We start from the raw sequence: 23718 nt of genomic DNA, 5'->3' as shown, positions 1-23718 counted from the left end.
ACCGTCTCCCCCAGCATGCAATATCCTTACCACAGGAATTTAATTGCTCTGTAAACACATGTACACACTGTAAAAACTCTCTCTCTCTCTCTCTCTCTCTCTCTCTCTCTAGCTCTCTCTGTGTGTGTCTCTCTCTGTCTGTCAGAGACAGACAGAGATATTTATTTATTTTAAACGTGCGCTCTCCTCTCAGAGAGAGATAGTCTTCCCAAATCACGGGACTGATACATATTTGAACAAGTCATTGTACACGTGCACTCATACACACGCACGTGTGTGTGTGTGTGTGTGTGTGTGTGTGTGTGTGTGTATGTGTGTGTGTGTGTGTGCTTGGTGGTTGTGTGCATCTTATGACCACACGTGCAGTCATACATAGGGACACAGACATCATAATATCATTTTTATGTTTGTTTTTATGTTGATAGATAGATAGATACCGGTAATCAATTAATTTGTATGTTGCTCATGGATGGATGGATCATGTGATATTCAGTGCGGGGCAGGCTTGTCGATGGTGAATTAGTATTGTAACATTGTCCTTGGCTTTGACTGCTTCAGTTCAGACAGCACATGGACATATCATGATGCAGGTCACACAATGGATGGACCACTGACTGACTGTATATGTGTATGTGTATTATGTGTCCAGCCACGTCGGTCATTCGTATCATCATCGACGCTGCGCACGCGCATTTGTTTTGTAAGCGATCGAGGTGTTAAGCCTGATGTCAAGCCGTCCACTCTGTGTGCGTGCGTGCGTGCACTGTGTGCGCGCGCGCGTGCACTGTGTGTGTGGCTGCACGCTGTTAACCCCGCGTTTGGTTAGAAGTTATATCAAGTTACGTTTGAACATTCCAAACTTGAGCGCGGCGCATTGAGCCTCAACACGTTGTTGGCTTGTAGATCGGCTCTTTTTTTAGCGAACGACACCGCCGTGCTACAGAATATAAAGTTAGGTATGGAGCTGCGACTAATAGAATGTGCACTTGCAGAATCAGAGCCTTGTCTTTATCACGATTGAACGGGCAAATTCTGTGCTCTGAAGTGAATGGTCCAACTCGCACAGTGCTATTTTTAGTAGTTGCATGGATGCAAAGTAGTGCGTGATGTTATGTCTAGACAGGCATGCAGGTGGTGGTGTGCATGGAAACGGTGTGGTTTGGTAGGAGGAGGTGGTGGTGTGCATGGAAACGGTGTGGTTTGGTAGGAGGAGGTGGTGGTGTGCATGGAAACGGTGTGGTTTGGTAGGAGGAGGTGGTGGTGTGCATGGAAACGGTGTGGTTTGGTAGGAGGAGGTGGTGTTGTGCATGGAAACGGTGTGGTTTGGTAGGAGGAGGTGGTGGTGTGCATGGAAACGGTGTGGTTTGGTAGGAGGAGGTGGTGTTGTGCATGGAAACGGTGTGGTTTGGTAGGAGGAGGTGGTGTTGTGCATGGAAACGGTGTGGTTTGGTAGGAGGAGGTGGTGTTGTGCATGGAAACGGTGTGGTTTGGTAGGAGATGGTGGACGGATAAACGAGGTGCTGGGGGGTTTTAATTAGGGTGGCAGGATGTTCTATAAGCAGGGCTGCACATAAGTGGTGCTCCACCGCGCATGCGTCGTCAAAATTCAAAATGCGCGTACCAACGCAGAAGCGTGATGCCGTCTCAGAACCAGAATCCGAGGCAGAAACCATATTAGCGTCTCTCACAGCCTAGGCACCGGCCACCGACTTTTTACGGGTACTAAGGTTTTAGTTCCGACATAGTGGAGTGGGACGAGTTTAAAGCATTGCGGACTGGCACTGCTGCTGCCCAACATGAACACCGTGTCTCGACATACTGTCCCTTATTATCGTAAAGTCGGGTAGTGTACACTGTTTATTTTTGCACCGAGGAGCCATGTGTGTCTGACTGTCTGACTACGTCGCCTCAGCTAAAAACAAAAGGGAACTAGGGAAGCCTGATGTATGCTTCGCCGTACGATATGTCGCATGTTAAAAAAATAGCTGATCTGCAAGCTCACAACGTGTCGCAACACGTTGTGAGCTAGTAGATCGGTTATTTAAATACAAACTAATAAAAAATCTAAATATTGCTTTGATGCTCATATTAACCTTAGGAAGTATTAAGTTGTTTTTTATTATAATATGCATTCCATAGGGCTGGACCACACATGGACCTAGATTTTAGCAAATTTAGATTTTTTTAATAATGGGATGAATCTACAACAAGAGCCATTCTAGGGCTAAATCTAGAGTTGCAATACCCTCCATTGACTCCCCACTCATCCAATAAATATCGTTTTGCTATAAGTTATTCATCCCTCTTTTATCCATCCGGTGAGACGGGTCGCCGCATTTTAGGAGCACCAAGAAACTCCTCCAGGTGCTGCTCTGAGTACTAGACCAAAAACGTTGTGTGCAGCCCTGTCTGTTAGGTTCTGTTAGGTACTGTTAGGTACTGTCAGGTTCTTTTAGGTTCTGTTAGGTACTGTTAGGTTCTGTTAGGTTCTGTTAGGTTCTGTTAGGTTCTTTTAGGTTCTGTTAGGTACTGTTAGGTTCTGTTAGGTTCTTTTAGGTTCTGTTAGGTTATTTTAGGTTCTGTTAGGTTCTATTAGGTTATGTTAGGTTATTTTAGGTTCTGTTAGGTACTGTTAGGTTTCTATTAGGTTCTGTTAGGTTCTGTTAGGTACTGTTAGGTTCTGTTAGGTACTGGTAGGTTCTGTTAGGTACTGTTAGGTTCTGTTAGGTTCTGTTAGGTTAGGTACTTTACGTATGATTCATGATGACTATGTTTATGTACGTGATGTATTACCAAGTCTGTTGTTCTTGCTTACTGTAAATCACTCTGGATTAAGAGAGTCTGCTATAAATGCCTAAATCGTAAATCCTTCTTCTTCTCCTCAGACCTACGAGCGCCAGTTCCGGCTGCCGGGGGAGCATCGTGAGGGAGGTCTCCTGCAGCTCCTGGGCGAGCACCACCACCCCCCGCCACCCCCCCACCCTCCTCCTCCTCCTCCTCCTCTTCCTCACCACCCCCCCACCCACCCCTCCACACCGTCGCCCAGGCACCACCACCAGGCGGCGCCACCCCCACCCCCCGCCTCCACGGCCAAGCAGCCGCAGCCGCCGCCGCCCCAGGCCTCGTCCAACAAGCACCACCCGCCTCCCCCGCCCAAAAAACACCCGCCGCCACCCATACACCACCCGCCTCCTCCTCCTCCTCCGCCCAAACACCACCAGATGGCGCCCCAACGCGGCGGTGGCGGCCTGGCGCCTCCGGTGGCGCAGCACACGCTCGCTCAGCACCACCAGCACCACCAGCACCACCCCCCACACCACCACCACCACCACCATGTGCAGCACATACTGATGCAACCCCTGCACCACCACCACCCGCACCACCCACACCACCCGCACCACCTCCACCACCTCCACCACCAGCAGCAGCAGCTTCCTCCTCCGCCCGACTGGAGCTTGGAATCTAGCGGTGAGCCCCGTTAGCCCCGTTAGCCCGTTAGCATATCACCACAGCAACAACAACAAGCCTCCTCCTCCGGTGTGCTTGGGAATGAATTAATGTGGAAGCTAACGTTAATCTCTATAGAGCGTCGCAGTCCCGCCCCCTTTCAGAACGACGAGTGGCCCAGGAAATGAATCCCAATGCATTTTGCCCATAGGCTTTTCTTAAAGTATTTATTTAAAGACGGTTACGCTGCGGACAAAGCCAACTCGGATCGTGACAAATCATGACAATGAACACAATGTTTTGGGCAGATCAAATCATTTATAAGAAGAAAAACAAAACAAATAGTGCCTTTATTTTCTTCTTTCTAATGATTTGATCGGCCCAAAATATTGTGTTCATTGTCATGATTTGTCACGATCTGAGTTGGCTTTGTCCGCGTAACCGTCTTTAAATAAATGGGGGAGGGACTGCGACGCTCTATAACGGTCTACTAGCCCCAAAATTGAACCTCTCTACTGTAATTCTCCAATCTGTTAATGCATCTTTTCCACTGTTTTCCACTTATTTCAACTGTTCTTATTGATTGCTTCGTCTTAAATCAGCATATATGCAGATAAAGGGGAGGCGTCATAAGGCGTCCTGTAGCATGGAATGAGATAATATGTGCGTGTGTGTTTGTGTGTGTGTTAGGTTGTGCACAGGTGGTGGAAAAACAACCATGCTGTTTCCGTGCTCAGTTGCACCACTCAAAAACTGATCAAACATTGGCCAGATTTTTAAATAATATAATTTATATCTATTGCTTGTCTGGGTGGGGGGTCCCCAGTTCAAATATGATTACTTTTGAGGGGGGGGGGGGGGGTCACAGCCTGAAAAGGTTGAGAACCACTGATATATATCTATTCCTATAATTGCTAGCCTACCAGCTTGATATAAAATTAAATTTGAACTTGTATTCCATAGCCTTATGTAACTATTCATTGATTCCATATATACCAAAATTCATTTGAAAAAAAAAATCACACCTGTGTGAAGTGAGGGGCCCTCACTTCGCATTAACGTTTGGATAGTTGGTGTCAAGGTGACGTATGTTTGGTCTGTAGTTGCTTATGTCTGCTCAGGAGGTTTGAGTGATTGCTCATTGGTCCACAGCACTCAGAGTGTGTAGACAGCAATGGTTACATATTATAATGTGCATAATAGAGCGTCGCAGCCCCGCCCTCTTTCATGACGACGCCAGTCCCGCCCCCTTTCAGGACGACGCCAGGCCCAGGAAATGAATCCCAATGCATTTTTCACATAGACATTTCAGTAAGTATTTATTTAAATACCTTTTTAAGCGTCGTACGAAGCCAACTTCATGACGATAAACACAATATTTTGGACCAAACACATAATTACAATTTGGCCCAAAACATTGTGTTCGTTGTCATGATTTGTTACGATCCGAGTTGTTTTTGTCCGCGGCGTAAACGTCTTTAAATAAATACTTTCTGAAAAGTCTAGGGAATTATTTTACGGGTCTCTGGAGGGGGCGGGACTGAAAGGGGGCGGGTCTCTGGAGGGGGCGGGACTGAAAGGGGGCGGGACTGCGATGGTCTATTGAGGACCGATCATGAAAACGGGTGAAGTTCGTCTTTTTAAATCACACTGATTTGTCGGAGAATGAATTGTTTGTTAAAACGACGTGACGATCGTTGACAGCCCTGTCGGCCGGCGGTCCACTGGACCGCCCAGACCCCGCCTCCAGGGACCCGACGGCGGCGGCGGCAGCCAATAGGAGCTCTCCACCGACGAGCCCCTCCCCTCAGAGGTCGCTGACCCCGGACCTGCAGTTGCCCGTGGTTACGGACGCCAGCATCCTGAACCTCACGTCTCTGAGCAGGTCTGTTCACCTCCTTGAGCTTTGGACCTTCGACTAAAACTATAAGACTAAATATACTGACAATTTAGTCAACAAATAAAAACTAGACTAAAATGTTAGGAAGGGACTAGTGGACAAGAGATCCAGTTATAAGTCATTTAACACTTGGTTCGGCTATTTTAACAGTCATTACGACGGCATCAAGGCCCTCCAAAATACATTTTAAATGGGTTTTTTTGTGGCTTTCGCCTTTATTTTATATATTTTATGGAGGGACAGACAGTAGGCTGAAATAGTAGGCTAGGAAATGGGGAGAGAGATGGGGGGGAAGACATGCAGTAAAGGCCGTCGGGATCGGGAGTCAAAACCGCGGCACACTGCCAGACTGGATTGCCAGCCAAGGTGCCTGGACCACTGAGCCACGGCCCAGGCCCCAAAATACATTTTAGTCGACTACATCAACTGTAGATTTAGTCGACTAAAATCTTATGATATTTATTCGACTAAAACTAGACTAACACTAAGGGCCGATTCATACTCCTATTTTACCGCTGTTTCGGCGCTGTAGTGCCGAAATGATTTCGGCTCGCCAGAAATTTTCACTAGCACCGAAGAGCCGACTTTAGGACGGTACCCGCCCCCCCGAACCTCAAATGACATCAAATTGTAGGCTCTACAGAGCCGAACCGACTTTTATTCGGCTCTAAAATAGGAGTATGAATCGGCCCTAAGACATTCCAGGTGACGAAAATGTGACTAAAACTATTCAAGAGACTATGACTAAAACGGTGGTTGTTCTCTCTGTCGGTGGTGGAAAACCCCGACTGCGAGTATCACAGCGCCCGCTACAGGCCGCTGAGTATCACAGCGCCTGCTACAGGCCATTGAGCATCACAGCGCCTCCTACAGGCCGTTGAAAACGCTTGTCTGGGCCAGAGAAACTGCCCCTCAATGTCGTTTCTGAGATACAGGGCTTTGAATGCAGGGCTTAGAATGGAAGTGGATGCGCGCGCATTTTCAAAATGGCCTCGGCCACTGTCCTACTTGATGTTGTTGTGTTAGCAACCGGTGGCTAACGATACAATCAGATCAAAACATGGATTAAATAATGTAAACCCTGGAACACGAGAGTCTCGTGTTTGGCGGGCTAGGGCAGTGTTTCCCAACCTTTTTTGTCCCAGGGAACACTTTTCATAGCCTAAAAATCTCGGGGAAAACCTAGGGGGGGGGGGGGGGGGGGTGTGTGTGTGTATATATATATATATATATATATATAAAAATATATACATATATAAAATATACATATATATTAAATATATATATATTATAGTAAAAGTAATATAATAAAATAAAAACACACATGACAGCACTCATCAAATAACGAGAAAGAAAAGGACAGAGACAGTGCCTCAGTTTCAAAAGATTTATCATATGCAATGTGAAATGCCACCTAATCCTTTTCCTTGTCTTTATTATGGGCCAACTTGTGAAAGCTGCATGCTTTTATTGTGAAGGGTCTCAGTTCTCACAGCCTGCTTATTTCCACGTGCTGAAAATAGCTGATCGACAAGCTCACAACGCGTTGCGTCCGCAACGCGTTGTGTAGATCAGCCATTTTCAGCATGCAAGCATAACACGTGTACGACGAAGAATAAATCAGGCATCACTGCGCTTCTGTGGAGGGAGGGAGATATATTTTGTTGGCCGAACGAGGCGATCATGTTTGGACATCTATGGACAGCTATTTTTCGTGGCACATTATGTTTAATCACAACAACGTCACGTTTACTTTACGTGTTTGGGTCGGGACATGTAGGACTGTATGTGTCTGCTGTCTACGTGCATGTGGCTGCGCTCTGCGCGCTCCAGTCTTTCTGGAGGGAGCGAAATGTAGCCTCTTCTGCATGCATCTAAGCATTAACATTTCAATGGCCGAGGGTCGTTAGTCTATTGTTCCGTGTTGTTGTTATCGCACGTCTAATGGTTAGACGTGTGACAACAACGACGCAACAATAAGAAGCCTTCAGCCCAGTAGCTATAATATTGCTTTCGGGGGAGAGTTAGTGTGCCGCCTGATTTGACAGAAAGTAACACTATAACTTAATTTCGGTCAAATTACGCGGAGCACTTTGACACATCAAACGGAGCACCAAAGCTCCGCGACACACAGGTTGGGAAACACTGGGCTAGGGTACTAATTTAACCCTCCATGTTCGCCGTGTTAAAGTCGTTGATTAGGTGATGTAACAGTGCCAAACTGTGCCAACACAAACATTAAAACGGTTTAGTAGCCATAAACGTCAAGACGTCTAATTGACGTCTTTGTAATGGATGCCACGGGCGTCAAGACGTCTCTCCCTTGGGATTTTTTTTATTCTTAATTTATTTATTTATTTTTTCATCCATATTTTGAAAATTCCTCTAATCTGGTGTACAGGTGATGACATGCACATTACATGCATAATATAATTACAAATTCTTTCTTTCTTTATAATGGGAGAACTGAATTGGCACTCAATATGATCAATATGACTTAATGAGGGACAATATGACTTACATTTTCCCTTCATTGTCAATGGCGTTTACAAAACAAACATTGAACTAAAAACAAACATTAAACCTGTATATAGGAGGGGCTAGCACCCCTCAAAAATAAAATAAAATAAACACCTAATTGGGTCAATGTTGTTGCCATGTTTCTTTGTGTCTAGGGGGAGGGGCATACAGGAGGCCAGCGAGCAGAGGGGGAGGGGCATACAGGAGGCCAGCGAGCAGCTCTTTGGCAACATCAAGAGGAAGTACGGCAGGAAGGACTCCCAGAGGATGCTGGGTAATCCTCCGCCGCACGCCGCCACGTGGGCGCGGCAGGCAGAGAAAGGGCCAGAGAGTCCCCCCGGCGCCCCGCCCCCCGACGACACACACAAGTACAGAGAGGAGGACACGCCTCCTGAACGGTAGGCGGGGGAGAGGGGGGACATTATTTATTTTGTATTATTTGTACCGGTCATTGTCTGTGCACCAAAAACAATCGTATTGTCAATAGTTAGCTAAGGCTGGCACTCAAATCTTAATTAAGATTTTTTTTTCTTTTTTTTGCTCGAAAATATTTCTTGGCGAGAATGCGATATGCATAATAAGAGTACTATGTTCATGTTGTGTTTACATGTTACATGTTTAGATGTTATTAATAATCAGGGGGGCACACAACCGATGCGCCAGTCATTCAAAGCACATTTGGGCACCAACAGCTGAGACAGTTATGTAGAGAAATCTGACAGACATTCAAAGGAAACTTAAATGTGATGTTAATGTCCTGTAAGTAGACTTAGAAATTAAACTACCGCTCGGGGTGTTAATTGATGAATGAAATGTTGTGATGGTGACAGACTTGCTGAGCGAGAGGAGAGGAGGACGGAGGAGAGGGAGAGGACGGCTAACGGCAGGAGAGGCGAGGAGGAGGAGCAGAGAGGAGGAGGAGCCACGGCAGCGGACGAGGCCAAGCCCGGGAGGAAGAAGAGAAGGAGGCGCTCTTTCGACGAGTCGTTCCCCGCCGCCGCCGCCGAGGACTGCCGCCACCAATCGGAACAGGAGCAGGTCTCTGACATCACGGAGAAGGGCCCTCCAGTCGGAGGGGGCCCCCCGGAGGCCAAAGTGGCCCACAAGATGTGGAACTCTCCTAAGAGCCGGTCTGGAGCCGGGCCGGAGGACTCCGCGGACAGAGGAGAGAGGAGAGAGAAGGGAGAGGTGTCGCCGTCCGTGGCCGAGACCGACTCCGCCTCCAACGCAAACCGAGTGAAGAAGAACGCCGCGGTGGGACGTCCTAAGAATGGCGGGGCCGACCTCAGCGGCAGCCTCAGGGAGTCTAGTTTGAGCCACGCCCACAGCCCCGGGCCCCGGTCCCCCGCCACCGTCCACCCCAGAATGCCCAGCCCCCCCGCTCCCATGGCCAGCGGCAGTCCCAACCCCAGCCCTAGATTTAGGCCTAACCTTAGCCCCGGGCCAAGATCCAGAGCCAATCTCAGCCCTAGACCCAGGCCTAACCTTAGCCCCAGTCCTAGTCCTAGACCCAGAACTAATCTTAGCCCCAGTCCTAGTCCTAGACCCAGAACTAATCTTAGCCCCAGTCCTAGTCCTAGACCCAGAACTAATCTTAGCCCCAGTCCTAGCCCTAGACACAGGCCTCACCTTAGCCCGAGTCCTCGACCTAGAAGTAATGCTAGTGCCAGTCCCAGAACTAATCTTAGCTCCAGTCCCAGAACTAATCTTAGCTCCAGTCCCAGAACTAACCTTAGCCCCAGTCCTAGCCCTAGACCCAGGCCTAACCTTAGCCCCAGCCCTAGACCCAGGGCTAACCTTAGCCCCAGCCCTAGACCCAGGCCTAACCTTAGCCCCAGCCCAAGACCACAGGCCAACCTTAGCCCCAGCCCTAGACCCAGGTCCAACCTTAGCCCGAGCCCTAGACCCCAGGCCAACCTTAGCCCCAGTCCCAGCCCTGGACCCCGGGCAGCCCTGGTTCCAAGCCCCGGCCCCTGCAGCCCCTCAGCGAGCCCCTGCAGCTCCAGACCTATGAAGACCAAGGACAGATGGTCCTACCTGAAGAGCAGGAGTCCCGGCAGCCTGGCGCCGCCGCCGCCCCAGATGGACAACAGGAGCGTGGCCGACCCACCCTCCGCCTTCCCCATCACCCCCGCCAGCCCTCTCTACGCCAACACCGACAGCCTGACGGTGCACACCGCGCCCGTCAAGAGGAAACGCGGGCGGCCCAAAAAGCAGCCCCTCCTGACTGTGGAGACGGTCCACGAGGGGAGGTCCACGTCGCCCCCGAGCCCCCTGGCGCGGCGAGGGGACCCCTCCCACCCGGGGGTGGGGCTGAGTCGGCGGAGGAAGCAGCTGACCGCCACCACGCTGGCCCAGATGGCGTCCTCTGTCCCCGGTAAGGCTGCACAATACATCCTTATGGAGGTATGAACATGCACAATATCAGTGTCCCAAAATGGCAACGCTGTCGCGATATATCAATATATCGTCCATATAGCAATATATCAGCGACATATCAATATATAGTCCATATATCAATATATCGTCCATATAGCAATATATCGTCCATATATCAATATATAGTCCATATATCAATATATCGTCCATATATCGTCCACTTTTAAAGCCAGCAACATCCCATCCATGGTAGTTTTCATTGTTGCTACACTTTAAGTGTGGGAACCCAATAGCACTTGAAATAAAATAGAGTGATATTGTTGTTATGTGTTTTTTTAAAAATGTTTTGTTTTCAATGTCGCAACACTTACAATACAGAATATCACATTTTAACGGTAATAGCGCGTATCGTATCGATTTCGGCAATATTTGGCATAAATACCGAGATATGGAATTTTGTCCATATCGTGCAGCCCTAGTCCCTGGCGGTGCCGCAGCCTCCGGCGGGCTGAAACTGAAGCGAGGCAGGCCGGGGGGACACGCCCGGCCCGGCAGGCCAAGACATGCCCCCAGGCCCGTTGCCAAGCTGAGGCTGGGGAAGGTCCAGAGCATCCTGAACGAGATCCTGTCAGGTTGGTCATCTCTTCTCCTGTTGCTTTGTTTGTTCTTTTGGTTTATTTGCGTCTTTGTTTTGTTTTTGTTATGTTGATTGTTTCTTTGAATTTGTCCTTCGCTCACTGCGCAAAAATAATGTAATACGGATGTGTATTTCACAGGAAACTCCCGTTAAACTTTCCAACAAACTCCAGTAAACTCCCGTAATGTACCATCACACCTGTATATTACCTAATAGCCTTTTGAGCCCCAATCCCCCGCCGGCGGGGGATTGGGGGCTGTCCACCTCATGAACAGCTCTCAGCGGGTAAATGGGGCTGGTCAAGGTCTCAGGTTCCAACTCCGATATTTTAGATTTTCCCTCCCGGACCCCCATGGGGTTTAAGAGGTTTTAACTCATCTTTCCATGCAGTGTCTTTCTCCACAAATAAGAATGTTCCTTTAGACACCATGTTATATCGACGGACGCTAGCTTCATTACCTGGTATCCTGGGCTATAGATGCTTCTAGTATCCCCCAAAAAAGTATCCCTGAAAAGTCTCAGATTTCCCCCTACACGCTTTACCCATTGATCGCCTTCCTGCTGATTTGCCCACCAATCGCTCCGAGCGGCTCAATTCTCCAACGTGTGGTTCGTGTGGTTCAGGTTCGGCTCAGAACGGCAGCCTGGCGCTCAAGTCGCCCGGCGCTCCGGTGTCGTCGGCCATGAGCGCGGTGGCGTCCAGCATCGAGGCTCGCCTTGGGAAGCAGATCAACGTGAGCAAGCGAGGGACCATCTACATCGGGAAGAAGAGAGGGAGGAAGCCGCGCTCCGAGACCAGCCTCCAGGTGCCCAACCCCTCCAGGTGGGGCGGAGGCAGAGACAGCCAGGTCTCCAACCCCTCCAGGTGGCCCGGGGGCGGAGACAGACCCTCCGACCCCTCCAGGTGGGGAGGGGGCGGAGACAGACCCTCTGACCCCTCCCGGTGGGGAGGGGGCGGAGACAGACCCTCTGACCCCTCCAGGTGGGGAGGGGGCGGAGACAGACCCTCTGACCCCTCACGGTGGGGAGGGGGCGGAGACAGACCCTCTGACCCCTCCCGGTGGGGAGGGGGCGGAGACAGACCCTCCGACCCCTCCCGGTGGGGAGGGGGCGGAGACAGACCCTCCGACCCCTCCCGGTGGGGAGGGGGCGGAGACAGACCCTCCGACCCCTCCCGGTGGGGAGGGGGCGGAGACAGACCCTCTGACTCGTCCCGGTGGGGCGGGGGCGGAGACAGACCCTCCGACTCCTCCATGAAGTGGGCTGGCAGGGACAGGCCCTCCGGGGTCTCCAGCCTCTACGAGAGCCTCCTAGTGCCTTCCACTCAAGGTTAGTAGCCTATACGGTTTTAGAAATGCTATTTAAATTCATAGTGGTACTGACTACATTACTACAGTGACCTCTTACCTTCCACACAGTGTCTCCCCCTGCTGGCTCCATAGTGGTACTAACTGAGCACCGAAGTCTGACATCAATATCGGTAGAGGGCGCTAAATCCACTGGTTCATGCACTTTAAATTTGTATTATAATCCCCGTAGAGAAAGACTTCCATGAACCAGGGGATGAGCGAGTGACGGGTGCGAGGGAGGCTTTTGGTTAGACATACCATTGGTCCGATATCTCAAACCCTCACCCTAACCCTAACCTCCCACGGGGCGGGAGGCATACTTTGGTTAGACAGAGCATTGGTCCGATATCTCCAACCCTCACCCTAACCCTAGCCTCCCACGGGCGGGAGGCATACTTTGGTTAGACATAGCATTGGTCCGACTGGATTAAGGTTGGTGAGGGGTGCGTTAAAACGACCGGATTAAGGTTGGTGAGGGGTGCCTTAAAACGATCGGATTAAGGTTGGTGAGGGGTGCCTTAAAACAACCAGATTAAGGTTGGTGAGGGGTGCCTTAAAACGACCGGATTAAGGTTGGTGAGGGGTGCCTTAAAACGACCAGATTAAGGTTGGTGAGGGGTGCCTTAAAACGACCAGATTAAGGTTGGTGAGGGGTGCCTTAAAACAACCAGATTAAGGTTGGTGAGGGGGCCTTAAAACAACCAGATTAAGGTTGGTGAGGGGTGCCTTAAAACGACCGGATTAAGGTTGGTGAGGGGTGCCTTAAAACGACCAGATTAAGGTTGGTGAGGGGTGCCTTAAAACGACCAGATTAAGGTTGGTGAGGGGTGCGTTAAAACGACCGGATTAAGGTTGGTGAGGGGGCCTTAAAACGACCGGATTAAGGTTGGTGAGGGGTGCCTTAAAATGATCGGATTAAGGTTGGTGAGGGGTGCGTTAAAATGACCGGATTAAGGTTGGTGAGGGGTGCCTTAAAACGACCGGATTAAGGTTGGTGAGGGGGCCTTAAAACGACCGGATTAAGGTTGGTGAGGGGGCCTTAAAACAACCAGATTAAGGTTGGTGAGGGGTGCCTTAAAACGACCGGATTAAGGTTGGTGAGGGGTGCCTTAAAACGACCAGATTAAGGTTGGTGAGGGGTGCCTTAAAACGACCAGATTAAGGTTGGTGAGGGGGCCTTAAAACGACCGGATTAAGGTTGGTGAGGGGTGCCTTAAAACGACCGGATTAAGGTTGGTGAGGGGTGCCTTAAAACGATCGGATTAAGGTTGGTGAGGGGTGCCTTAAAATGATCGGATTAAGGTTGGTGAGGGGTGCGTTAAAATGACCGGATTAAGGTTGGTGAGGGGTGCCTTAAAACGACCGGATTAAGGTTGGTGAGGGGTGCGTTAAAACGACCGGATTAAGGTTGGTATGGGGTGCCTTAAAACGACCGGATTAAGGTTGGTGAGGGGTGCGTTAAGGACTGGGAGAGGGTTAAGGTTAGGTTTAGGTGTGCTGCCCCGTGGGAGGTTAGGGTTAGGGTGAACCTAACCAACGGTCTAACCAAAAGCATGCACGCCACGGGGCAGCACACCTAAACCTAACCTTAACCCTCTCCCAACCCTTAACGCTCCCCTCACCAACCTTAATCCAGTCGGACCTATGCTATGCTACGTCGAACCAAACTATGCCCTCCCGCGAGTGACGTCAGGACCCGGGCGCTCTCCTCTGACCACAGTGACCTCTGACCTCTTCCACGCAGTGTCTCCTCCCGGCTCCGTCCTGAGAGGTCATGGCGGAGGTCATCACCACCACCCGGAGGCCGCCATGCCCAGCCTGCAGCCCATCTCAGCCCTGCCGGCCAAGCCGCCGCCGCCGCTGTCCGCCTCCAGGGGGGCGGGGGCGGCGGCAGGGGGAGGGGGCTTCCTGTCGGGGGCGGCGGGCTGGAAGCTGTCCCCGCCCCGGCTGCTGGCCAACTCGCCCTCGCACCTGTCGGAGAACGGGGCGTCGTCGGTCAAGGAGGCAACCCTGTCGCCCATCAGCGAGTCCCACAGCGAGGAGACCATCCCCAGCGACAGCGGCATCGGAACGGACAACAACAGCACGTCGGACCAGACAGAGAAGGCGTCGGCCTCCTCCTCGCGCCGCAGGTATACACCGACACGCACGCACGCGTCGCACGCACATGCAAAACTATTAATACTTGTTTTAATACATATTTGTCTCATTAGCCAGGGATCCCTTTAACCCATTTAGAGAAACACCTCCTGAACATGCGTCTCCTGAATCTCTTCTGAGTGCATTGTGTAGTTACACGGTGTGTGTGTGTGTGTGTGTGTGTGTGTGTGTGTGCGTGTGCGTGTGCGTGTGCGTGCGTGTGTGCGCGCGTTGTTCCCCAAGGTACTCCTTCGACCTGTGCGGCTTCGAGACTCCGGAGGCTGCAGTGCTGGAGGCGTCCAGCAGGGGCAGCAGAGCGCGGTGTGAGCGGCAGGCGGCGGTCGATGGCTTCCTGTCGCAGCAGGAGAAGAAGCAGAAGCACCACCGCAGGAAGAGGAAGTGCCTGCAGAGCCGCGACCACCTTCACTTCCTGTCTGAGCTGGAAGAGGTGAGCGACACTCATGGATTCCAGCTCTCAGTCGCCACGACTCTCAATGTGTCTGCGACGCATTGAGAGCTTGTAGAATAGACTATCCATCCAAACATCTTCAACCGCTTATCCGTAGTCGGGTCGTGGGAGGCAACAGCTCCACCAGAGAGCTCCAGACTTCCCTCTCCTCCAGAGCAACACTAGTGACTTCCTCCTGGGGGGATCCAAGGCCAGTTTGGAGATGTAATCCCTCCATCTGGTCCTTGGTCTGCCCCGGGGTCTCCTCCCAGTGGGACGTGGTCCTTGGTCTGCCCCGGGGTCTCCTCCCAGTGGGACGTGCCTCGAGGACTTCCCTAGGGAGACGCCCGAGAGGCATCCTAACCAGATGCCCGTACCACCTAAGCTGGCTCCTTTCCAGGAGAAGAATAGACTACTTTTGCTTATTTTAAGATTAGAGCATTTCACGTGGTCATTTCACGTGGTCAAACTAGTATTACGTGCAGGAACATCTTCCATGAAACCCGAATGGTCTCGGACAGGGTTGTCCCGCACCGATCACGTGATCAGAAATCGTGGCCATTTTCAAATGATCGGGATCGGATCAGGCGTTAAAAAAACCTTATCTGGACATCCCTATAGTATCAATATTATATCCATATAATATTAGTCTGGATATTGTCTGTGATTTTGGATATTGTACTATTGTGATATGGCATAAGGTATAATATATGCTATAAAAATATAAATATCGGATCAGATCGGGAGCAAAATAACGTCATCGGGACATCCCTATAGTCTCGGATATTTCACCGTAAAATAATTTTTTTTTCACTTGATTGGCAGTATTAAACGAACAGGAACAACATTACTAAAACATCATAATTTATCCTTGTTGTTTCAATAACTTTCTTAATTTTCTTCGCGAGGCATGGCCAAAGCACTTTTGCCATGGTTGTGTCCAAAAGTTTGGACCCCCTGCTTCTGATGGGTATACAACACACAACTTATCTTCTTTGTATCAATGTCAAAAATCGCTAGAGATATTTACATACCATACCGTATGTTGTGGTATGTGCTCAAAAAGTGTGTGTGCGTGCGTGTGTGTGTGTGTGCGTGCGTGTGTGTTTGTGTGTGTGTGCGTGTCCGCGCGTCCGTGTGTGTGTGTGCGTGCGCGCGTGCGTTCCCAGGTGGTGCTGAAGCTGCAGCAGCTGCGCGTGTCTCACCGCCGCTACGCCTGCTTCCCGACCCACCCGTACCCGTCCATCTTCCGCCTCAACTTCCACCACTACTACCCCGTGGCCTACGACCCCTCGTACCCGCCGTGCGACCCGGCGTTCCTCCGCCGGAGCGCCGCCGAGCTGAAGGCGGCGGTCAAGCAGCAGCGGCGGCGGCCCGGCCGCCCGGCCAAGGCCGGCGGCGGCGAGCCGAGCGCCGTCGGCGCGGCCTCCTCCTCCTCGTCCAACAAGCTGTCGCCCTTCGTCCAGGGCTACGGCGGAGGCTACCACCACGCCCTGCCGGGGGGGAACTACTATGCAGGTAAAATACCCCCCCCACTTATATTAGGCACCTCAGATCTTAGAGTATATATTAATAGAGACGGCACCCCCGAATTTGCAACTAAAAAATACGGGGAAGCAGCTTTTTGCTTCTAGGGGCCGACGGCGTGGAACAAACTCCCACTGTACCTTCGACAGGCAGCCTCTGTAGACATTTTTAAAGCACAGCTCAAGACCCACTTCTACAACAATTTAAATGTTTTGTTATTCATGTCCTCACTGTATTGCATTACTGCTCTTGTTTTTTAATGTTTTATGCCTTGCTTTTCTTTTCTTTTTTTTCTCCATTGCTCTGTAAAGCACTTTGAGCTGCATTTCATGTCATGAAAGGTGCTATACAAATAAAGTTTTATTATTATTATTAGTTTGCTAATTGTGCTTTTATTGTCTGTAGTCGTCTTTTTGCTGTGTTCTCTCTATCTGTCGTTCGTGTTGATACACTTTTGGTACAATGGAAATTGTGCGTTTATAAATAAAGGGTGATTTGATTTGATTTGATTTGATTTGCTGCAGCGCCTTACGCCATGCCTTACCCGGGCCCCCCTCCCCTGAGCCTGGGCTACTACCCCGCTGCCGGCCCCCCGGGGCCCCTCTACCTGTCCCACCACCACCACCACCACCCGGCGCTGGGGCCCCCGTCGCCCTTCATGAGGCCCGCCGTACCGCCACCCAAGGCCTTCCACGCCGCCGGGGGGCTGTCGGCCTCCAAGCTGCAGGCCTCCAAGCTGCAGGCCCGCTCCGCAGGCGGGCTGTCGGCCTCCAAGCTGCAGGCCCGCTCCGTCAGCCCCTTGCAGGTACAGGTTAGCACCGGACGTTAGCATTCCTATTTCGGGGTTCATGATCCAGTCGGGAGCGGATGATATCGTTACGTCATGTTGTAGTCATTGTTTTGTAGTCATCAGGATGATATCGTTACATCATGTTGTAGTCATTGTTTTGTAGTCATCAGGATGATATCGTTATGTCATGTTGTAGTCATTGTTTTGTAGTCATCAGGATGATATCGTTACGTCATGTTGTAGTATTTTTTTGTAGTCATCAGGATGATATCGTTACGTCATGTTGTAGTCATTGTTTTGTAGTCATCAGGATGATATCGTTACGTCATGTTGTAGTCATCGTTTTGTAGTCATCAGGATGATATCGTTACGTCATGTTGTAGTATTGTTTTGTAGTCATCAGGATGATATCGTTACGTCATGTTGTAGTCATCGTTTTGTAGTCATCAGGATGATATCGTTACGTCATGTTGTAGTATTGTTTTGTAGTCATCAGGATGATATCGTTACGTCATGTTGTAGTATTGTTTTGTAGTCATCAGGATGATATCGTTACGTCATGTTGTAGTCATTGTTTTGTAGTCATCAGGATGATATCGTTACGTCATGTTGTAGTATTGTTTTGTAGTCATCAGGATGATATCGTTACGTCATGTTGTAGTATTGTTTTGTAGTCATCAGGATGATATCGTTATGTCATGTTGTAGTATTGTTTTGTAGTCATCAGGATGATATCGTTCTGTCATGTTGTAGTCATCGTTTTGTAGTCATCAGGATTATATCGTCAAATGTATACACATCTTTTGAATCTTTTGTGGGCTTCAATCGCTCAACTTTCGTAGACATTCAGCACTCTACTTACGTATTATTCTTGGAAAAAACTAAAAACAAACATGACATGCCGAGTCACCGTGCTGCACCTATGATGTTCCTTTTTACTGACACCAAGTTTAAAACAAGAATTTAATGCACAGAATATCAATACGAAGCAACTGAAAAACATGTTATTTCAATGGTAGTGGATGTAGAGAGAGGATTTTTGTCCAACCACGAAACAGCAACCAATGAGTGCGAAGAGAGGGGCACAACCAGGGGCGGGACTTGACAAAGGGTGAATTGTAATTGATTTGAATAGATTTGTTCCATACAATGCCTACGATAACATGCTTGAGGCAGCGGTGGCCGAACGGTTTGCGGAGCGGTCTTGATATGGGAAGGTCGCTAGTTCGTATCCCCGGACCTGCACGTTAAAATTACCACCACTGAAGTGCCCTTGGACAAGGCATTTAATTGAACCCCTATCATGAAATGTTCTATGAGCAGGGCCTGGCTGTAAACAAGTTATTGAGCTTAGTCCAGTTACCCTGGGTAACCATAGTACCTTTCCTTTCCTTAGTCCAGTTACCCTGGGTAAACATAGTACCTTTCCTTTCCTTAGTCCAGTTACCCTGGGTAAACATAGTACCTTTCCTTTCCTTTGCTTGCAGGGAGGCTCCTCGGTGCCGTCCTCGCTGGGTGGGACCCCCGGCTCGGTGGGGGGTCTCGGGGGTATCGGGGGCCCCCGCCTTCACAAGAGGAAGCACAAGCACAAACACAAGCACAAGGACGAGGCCCTGTTGTCGGCCCGGGACCGCCATGGGGAGGCCCCTCTGAGGGCCCGGGACCGCCAGGAGGCCCGGGACCGGCATGGGGAGGCCCCGCAGAGGGCCCGGGACCGCCAGGAGGCCCGGGACCGCCATGGGGAGGCCCCGCAGAGGGCCCGGGACCGCCAGGAGCCCCGGGACCGCCATGGGGAGGCCCTGCTGAGTGCCCGGGACCGCCAGGAGCTCGGCGGTCTGTTCAGCGGCGCCAAGACCAGCGCACGCCTCGCCATGCTCAGTGACCGCACCCAGCTGGCCAATCAGGTAAAGAAAGGGTTACTGCCGCAAACTATCCATCTATCTTCAACCACTTATCCGTAGTCGGGTCGCGGGGGCAACAGCTCCACCAGAGAGCTCCAGACATCCCTCTCCTCCAGAGCAACATTAGTGACTTCCTCCTGGGGGATCCCGAGACGTTCCAAGGCCAGTGAGTCGATGTGTTTCCTCCAACTTGTCCTGGGGTCTCCTCCCAGTAGAGGTATAATCCATCTGGTCCTTGGTCTGTCCCGGGGTCTCCTCCCAGTGGAGATATAATCCATCTGGTCCTTGGTCTGCCCCGCCGTGCCCCGGGGTCTCCTCCCAGTGGAGATATAATCCATCTGGTCCTTGGTCTGCCCCAGGGTCTCCTCCCAGTGGAGGTATAATCCATCTGGTCCTTGGTCTGTCCCGGGGTCTCCTCCCAGTGGAGATATAATCCATCTGGTCCTTGGTCTGCCCCGGGGTCTCCTCCCAGTGGAGATATAATCCATCTGGTCCTTGGTCTGCCCCGGGGTCTCCTCCCAGTGGAGATATAATCCATCTGGTCCTTGGTCTGCCCCGGGGTCTCCTCCCAGTGGAGATATAATCCATCTGGTCCTTGGTCTGCCCCGGGGTCTCCTCCCAGTGGAGATATAATCCATCCGGTCCTTGGTCTGCCCCGGGGTCTCCTCCCAGTGGGACCTCCCTAGGGAGACGCCCGAGAGGCATCCTAACCATATGCCTGAAACACCTAAGCTGGCAAACTAATCAAATGTTTTTACTTGGCAGTTATTTATATCGATTGCTTTTTAAAAATTGTTATTATTAATCGGATAATCTTCCACTCGACATCAGAATAAGCTAAGAAAATGGTTTATCCAGAATTCTCCTACCTACTACTTTTTATATTATTTTTATTATTTTTTAATAATCTATTAACTGTTGTCCTGTCAACCAATCAGGGCTCTTCCTCCAAGCGGCCGCTGGAGTCGTCCCACGGCCTGGCCCAGGCGCACTTCCACGCCCACCAGATGGGACAGCCAATCGGCAGCTTCGCGGGCGGCTACGGCGGCCAATCGCTGCGGAGCCCGGAGCTGGTCTCTGAGCTGTTCAGAGAGGGGAGGGAGGAAGAGGAGGAGAGGAGCGGGCGGAGCCGGAAGAGAGGCGGGGCCGTGTTCGGAGAGCAAGGCGTGATGTCCTTCCAGAACAGCAGACTGGAGCCGGGACAGATCCAGATCCAGGGCCGCTGTTCCAGTCCGTGTCTTACTGGTAAGAACACAAACACACATGAACTAGCCTGGGTAGCATTCATGATCCGGTCGGGAGCGGATGGTAACTTATGTCATGTTGTAGTCACTGGTTTGTAGTCATCAGGATGGTGACTTATGTCATGTTGTAGTCACTGGTTTGTAGTCATCAGGATGGTGACTTACGTCATGTTGTAGTCACTAGTTTGTAGTCATCAGGATGGTAACTTACATCATGTTGTAGTCACTGGTTTGTAGTCATCAGGATGGTAACTTATGTCATGTTGTAGTCACTGGTTTGTAGTCATCAGGATGGTGACTTACGTCATGTTATAGTCACTGGTTTGTAGTCATCAGGATGGTGACTTATGTCATGTTGTAGTCACTGGTTTGTAGTCATCAGTATGGTGACTTACGTCATGTTGTAGTCACTGGTTTGTAGTCATCAGGATGGTAACTTACATCATGTTGTAGTCACTGGTTTGTAGTCATCAGGATGGTAACTTACGTCATGTTGTAGTCACTGGTTTGTAGTCATCAGGATGGTAATTTATGTCATGTTGTAGTCACTGGTTTGTAGTCATCAGGATGGTAACTTATGTCATGTTGTAGTCACTGGTTTGTAGTCATCAGGATGGTAACTTACGTCATGTTGTAGTCACTGGTTTGTAGTAATCAGGATGGTAACTTACGTCATGTTGTAGTCACTGGTTTGTAGTCATCAGGATGGTAACTTACGTCATGTTGTATAGTCACTGGTTTGTAGTCATCAGGATGGTAACTTACGTCATGTTGTATAGTCACTGGTTTGTAGTCATCAGGATGGTAACTTATGTCATGTTGTAGTCACTGGTTTGTAGTCATCAGGATGGTAACTTATGTCATGTTGTAGTCACTGGTTTGTAGTCATCAGGATGGTAACTTACGTCATGTTGTAGTGACTGGTTTGTAGTCATCAGGATGGTGACTTACGTCATGTTGTAGTCACTGGTTTGTAGTCATCAGGATGGTAACTTACGTCATGTTGTAGTCACTGGTTTGTAGTCATCAGGATGGTGACTTACGTCATGTTGTAGTCACTGGTTTGTAGTCCTCAGGATGGTAACTTATGTCATGTTGTAGTCACTGGTTTGTAGTCATCAGGATGGTAACTTATGTCATGTTGTAGTCACTGGTTTGTAGTCATCAGGATGGTAACTTACATCATGTTGTAGTCACTGGTTTGTAGTCATCAGGATGGTAACTTACATCATGTTGTAGTCACTGGTTTGTAGTCATCAGGATGGTAACTTACGTCATGTTGTAGTCACTGGTTTGTAGTCATCAGGATGGTAACTTACATCATGTTGTAGTCACTGGTTTGTAGTCATCAGGATGGTAACTTACGTCATGTTGTAGTCACTGGTTTGTAGTCATCAGGATGGTAACTTACGTCATGTTGTATAGTCACTGGTTTGTAGTCATCAGGATGGTAACTTACGTCATGTTGTAGTCACTGGTTTGTAGTCATCAGGATGGTAACTTACATCATGTTGTAGTCACTGGTTTGTAGTCATCAGGATGGTAACTTACGTCATGTTGTAGTCACTGGTTTGTAGTCATCAGGATGGTAACTTATGTCATGTTGTAGTCACTGGTTTGTAGTCATCAGGATGGTAACTTACGTCATGTTGTAGTCATCAGGATGGTAACTTATGTCATGGTGTAGTCACTGGTTTGTAGTCATCAGGGTGGTAACTTACGTCATGTTGTAGTCACTGGTTTGTAGTCATCAGGATTGTAACTTACGTCATGTTGTAGTCACTGGTTTGTAGTCATCAGGATGGTAACTTACGTCATGTTGTAGTCACTGGTTTTTAGTCATCAGGATGGTAACTTACGTCATGTTGTAGTCACTGGTTTGTAGTCATCAGGATGGTAACTTACGTCATGTTGTAGTCACTGGTTTGTAGTCATCAGGATGGTAACTTACGTCATGTTGTAGTCACTGGTTTGTAGTCATCAGTATGGTAACTTACGTCATGTTGTAGTCACTGGTTTGTAGTCATCAGGATGGTAACTTATGTCATGTTGTAGTCACTGGTTTGTAGTCATCAGGATGGTAACTTATGTCATGGTGTAGTCACTTGTTTGTAGTAATCAGGATGGTAACTTATGTCATGTTGTAGTCACTGGTTTGTAGTCATCAGGATGGTAACTTATGTCATGTTGTAGTCACTGGTTTGTAGTCATCAGGATGGTAACTTACGTCATGTTGTAGTCACTGGTTTGTAGTCATCATGATGGTAACTTATGTCATGTTGTAGTCACTGGTTTGTAGTCATCAGGATGGTAACTTACGTCATGTTGTAGTCACTGGTTTGTAGTCATCAGGATGGTAACTTATGTCATGTTGTAGTCACTGGTTTGTCACTGGTTTGTAGTCATCAGGATGGTAACTTACGTCATGTTGTAGTCACTGGTTTGTAGTCATCAGGATGGTAACTTACGTCATGTTGTAGTCACTGGTTTGTAGTCATCAGGATGGTAACTTATGTCATGTTCTAGTCACTGGTTTGTAGTCATCAGGATGGTGACTTACGTCGTGTTGTAGTCACTGGCTTGTAGTCATCAGGATGGTAACTTACGTCATGTTGTAGTCACTGGTTTGTAGTCATCAGGATGGTAACTTATGTCATGTTGTAGTCACTGGTTTGTAGTCATCAGGATGGTAACTTACGTCATGTTGTAGTCACTGGTTTGTAGTCATCAGGATGGTAACTTATGTCATGGTGTAGTCACTGGTTTGTAGTCATCAGGGTGGTAACTTACGTCATGTTGTAGTCACTGGTTTGTAGTCATCAGGATTGTAACTTACGTCATGTTGTAGTCACTGGTTTGTAGTCATCAGGATGGTAACTTACGTCATGTTGTAGTCACTGGACCTATAACAAGGACCTATAACATAAAATTCAACTTTTTCCATTTCTTTTGTGTTTTTGGGGCTCCCATATGTGTTTTCTATCCCCACAAATAACCAATTTTGAACAATCAGGCTTTCATATCATACTGGTGCTTTAATGAAAATTGCTCTCAGGAACAGCTCAACTGATTTTGTCCTCATCATGATGTCATCAATGTCACCCCACTTTGTATAATTCCTCCTCTTCTTCAGTCTTCAGTTCCAAATTTGCATTTCTACTTCGTTTACAATGTCCACCATTGTTGATTTTCCAAGCTGGCATGGAATGGAAACAAGCCTGGTTTTATCTAGCATCAGTATTATAATGACTCAAATATTAAATAATCTGCATATCAGCACCCCCACCACCTCAGGACATTGTGGTACTGCAGCTAAAACTGCTTTCAAAGTCCAGAAAGAAATGACAAGGCCTGGTTATATCAGAGTGGTGATTGAGGCTCAAACCATAGATTAGAAGCTATACCTTCTAATCTGTGATGTCACTGAGCATCACAAA

The 23718-nt window shown here is 49.2% G+C and overlaps 1 protein-coding gene across 1 annotated transcript in view; it reads left to right on the top strand.

The window, feature by feature from the left end:
• Positions 1-23718, top strand: part of setbp1 (SET binding protein 1) — a 73519-nt gene that overhangs the window by 35604 nt on the left and 14197 nt on the right. Inside the window, 12 exon segments of the mRNA XM_083783152.1 lie at positions 2886-3468; positions 5152-5332; positions 8023-8265; positions 8698-10244; positions 10720-10878; positions 11508-12212; positions 13977-14364; positions 14615-14819; positions 15989-16337; positions 16871-17151; positions 18624-19040; positions 19976-20282. Coding sequence (XP_083639278.1) covers positions 2886-3468; positions 5152-5332; positions 8023-8265; positions 8698-10244; positions 10720-10878; positions 11508-12212; positions 13977-14364; positions 14615-14819; positions 15989-16337; positions 16871-17151; positions 18624-19040; positions 19976-20282 — 5365 coding nt within the window.

The sequence above is a fragment of the Protomyctophum parallelum genome, assembly GCF_964188405.1.
Source record: "Protomyctophum parallelum genome assembly, chromosome: 15".
Taxonomy (NCBI): domain Eukaryota; kingdom Metazoa; phylum Chordata; class Actinopteri; order Myctophiformes; family Myctophidae; genus Protomyctophum; species Protomyctophum parallelum.
This window is presented reverse-complemented; position numbering and strand designations above follow the sequence as displayed.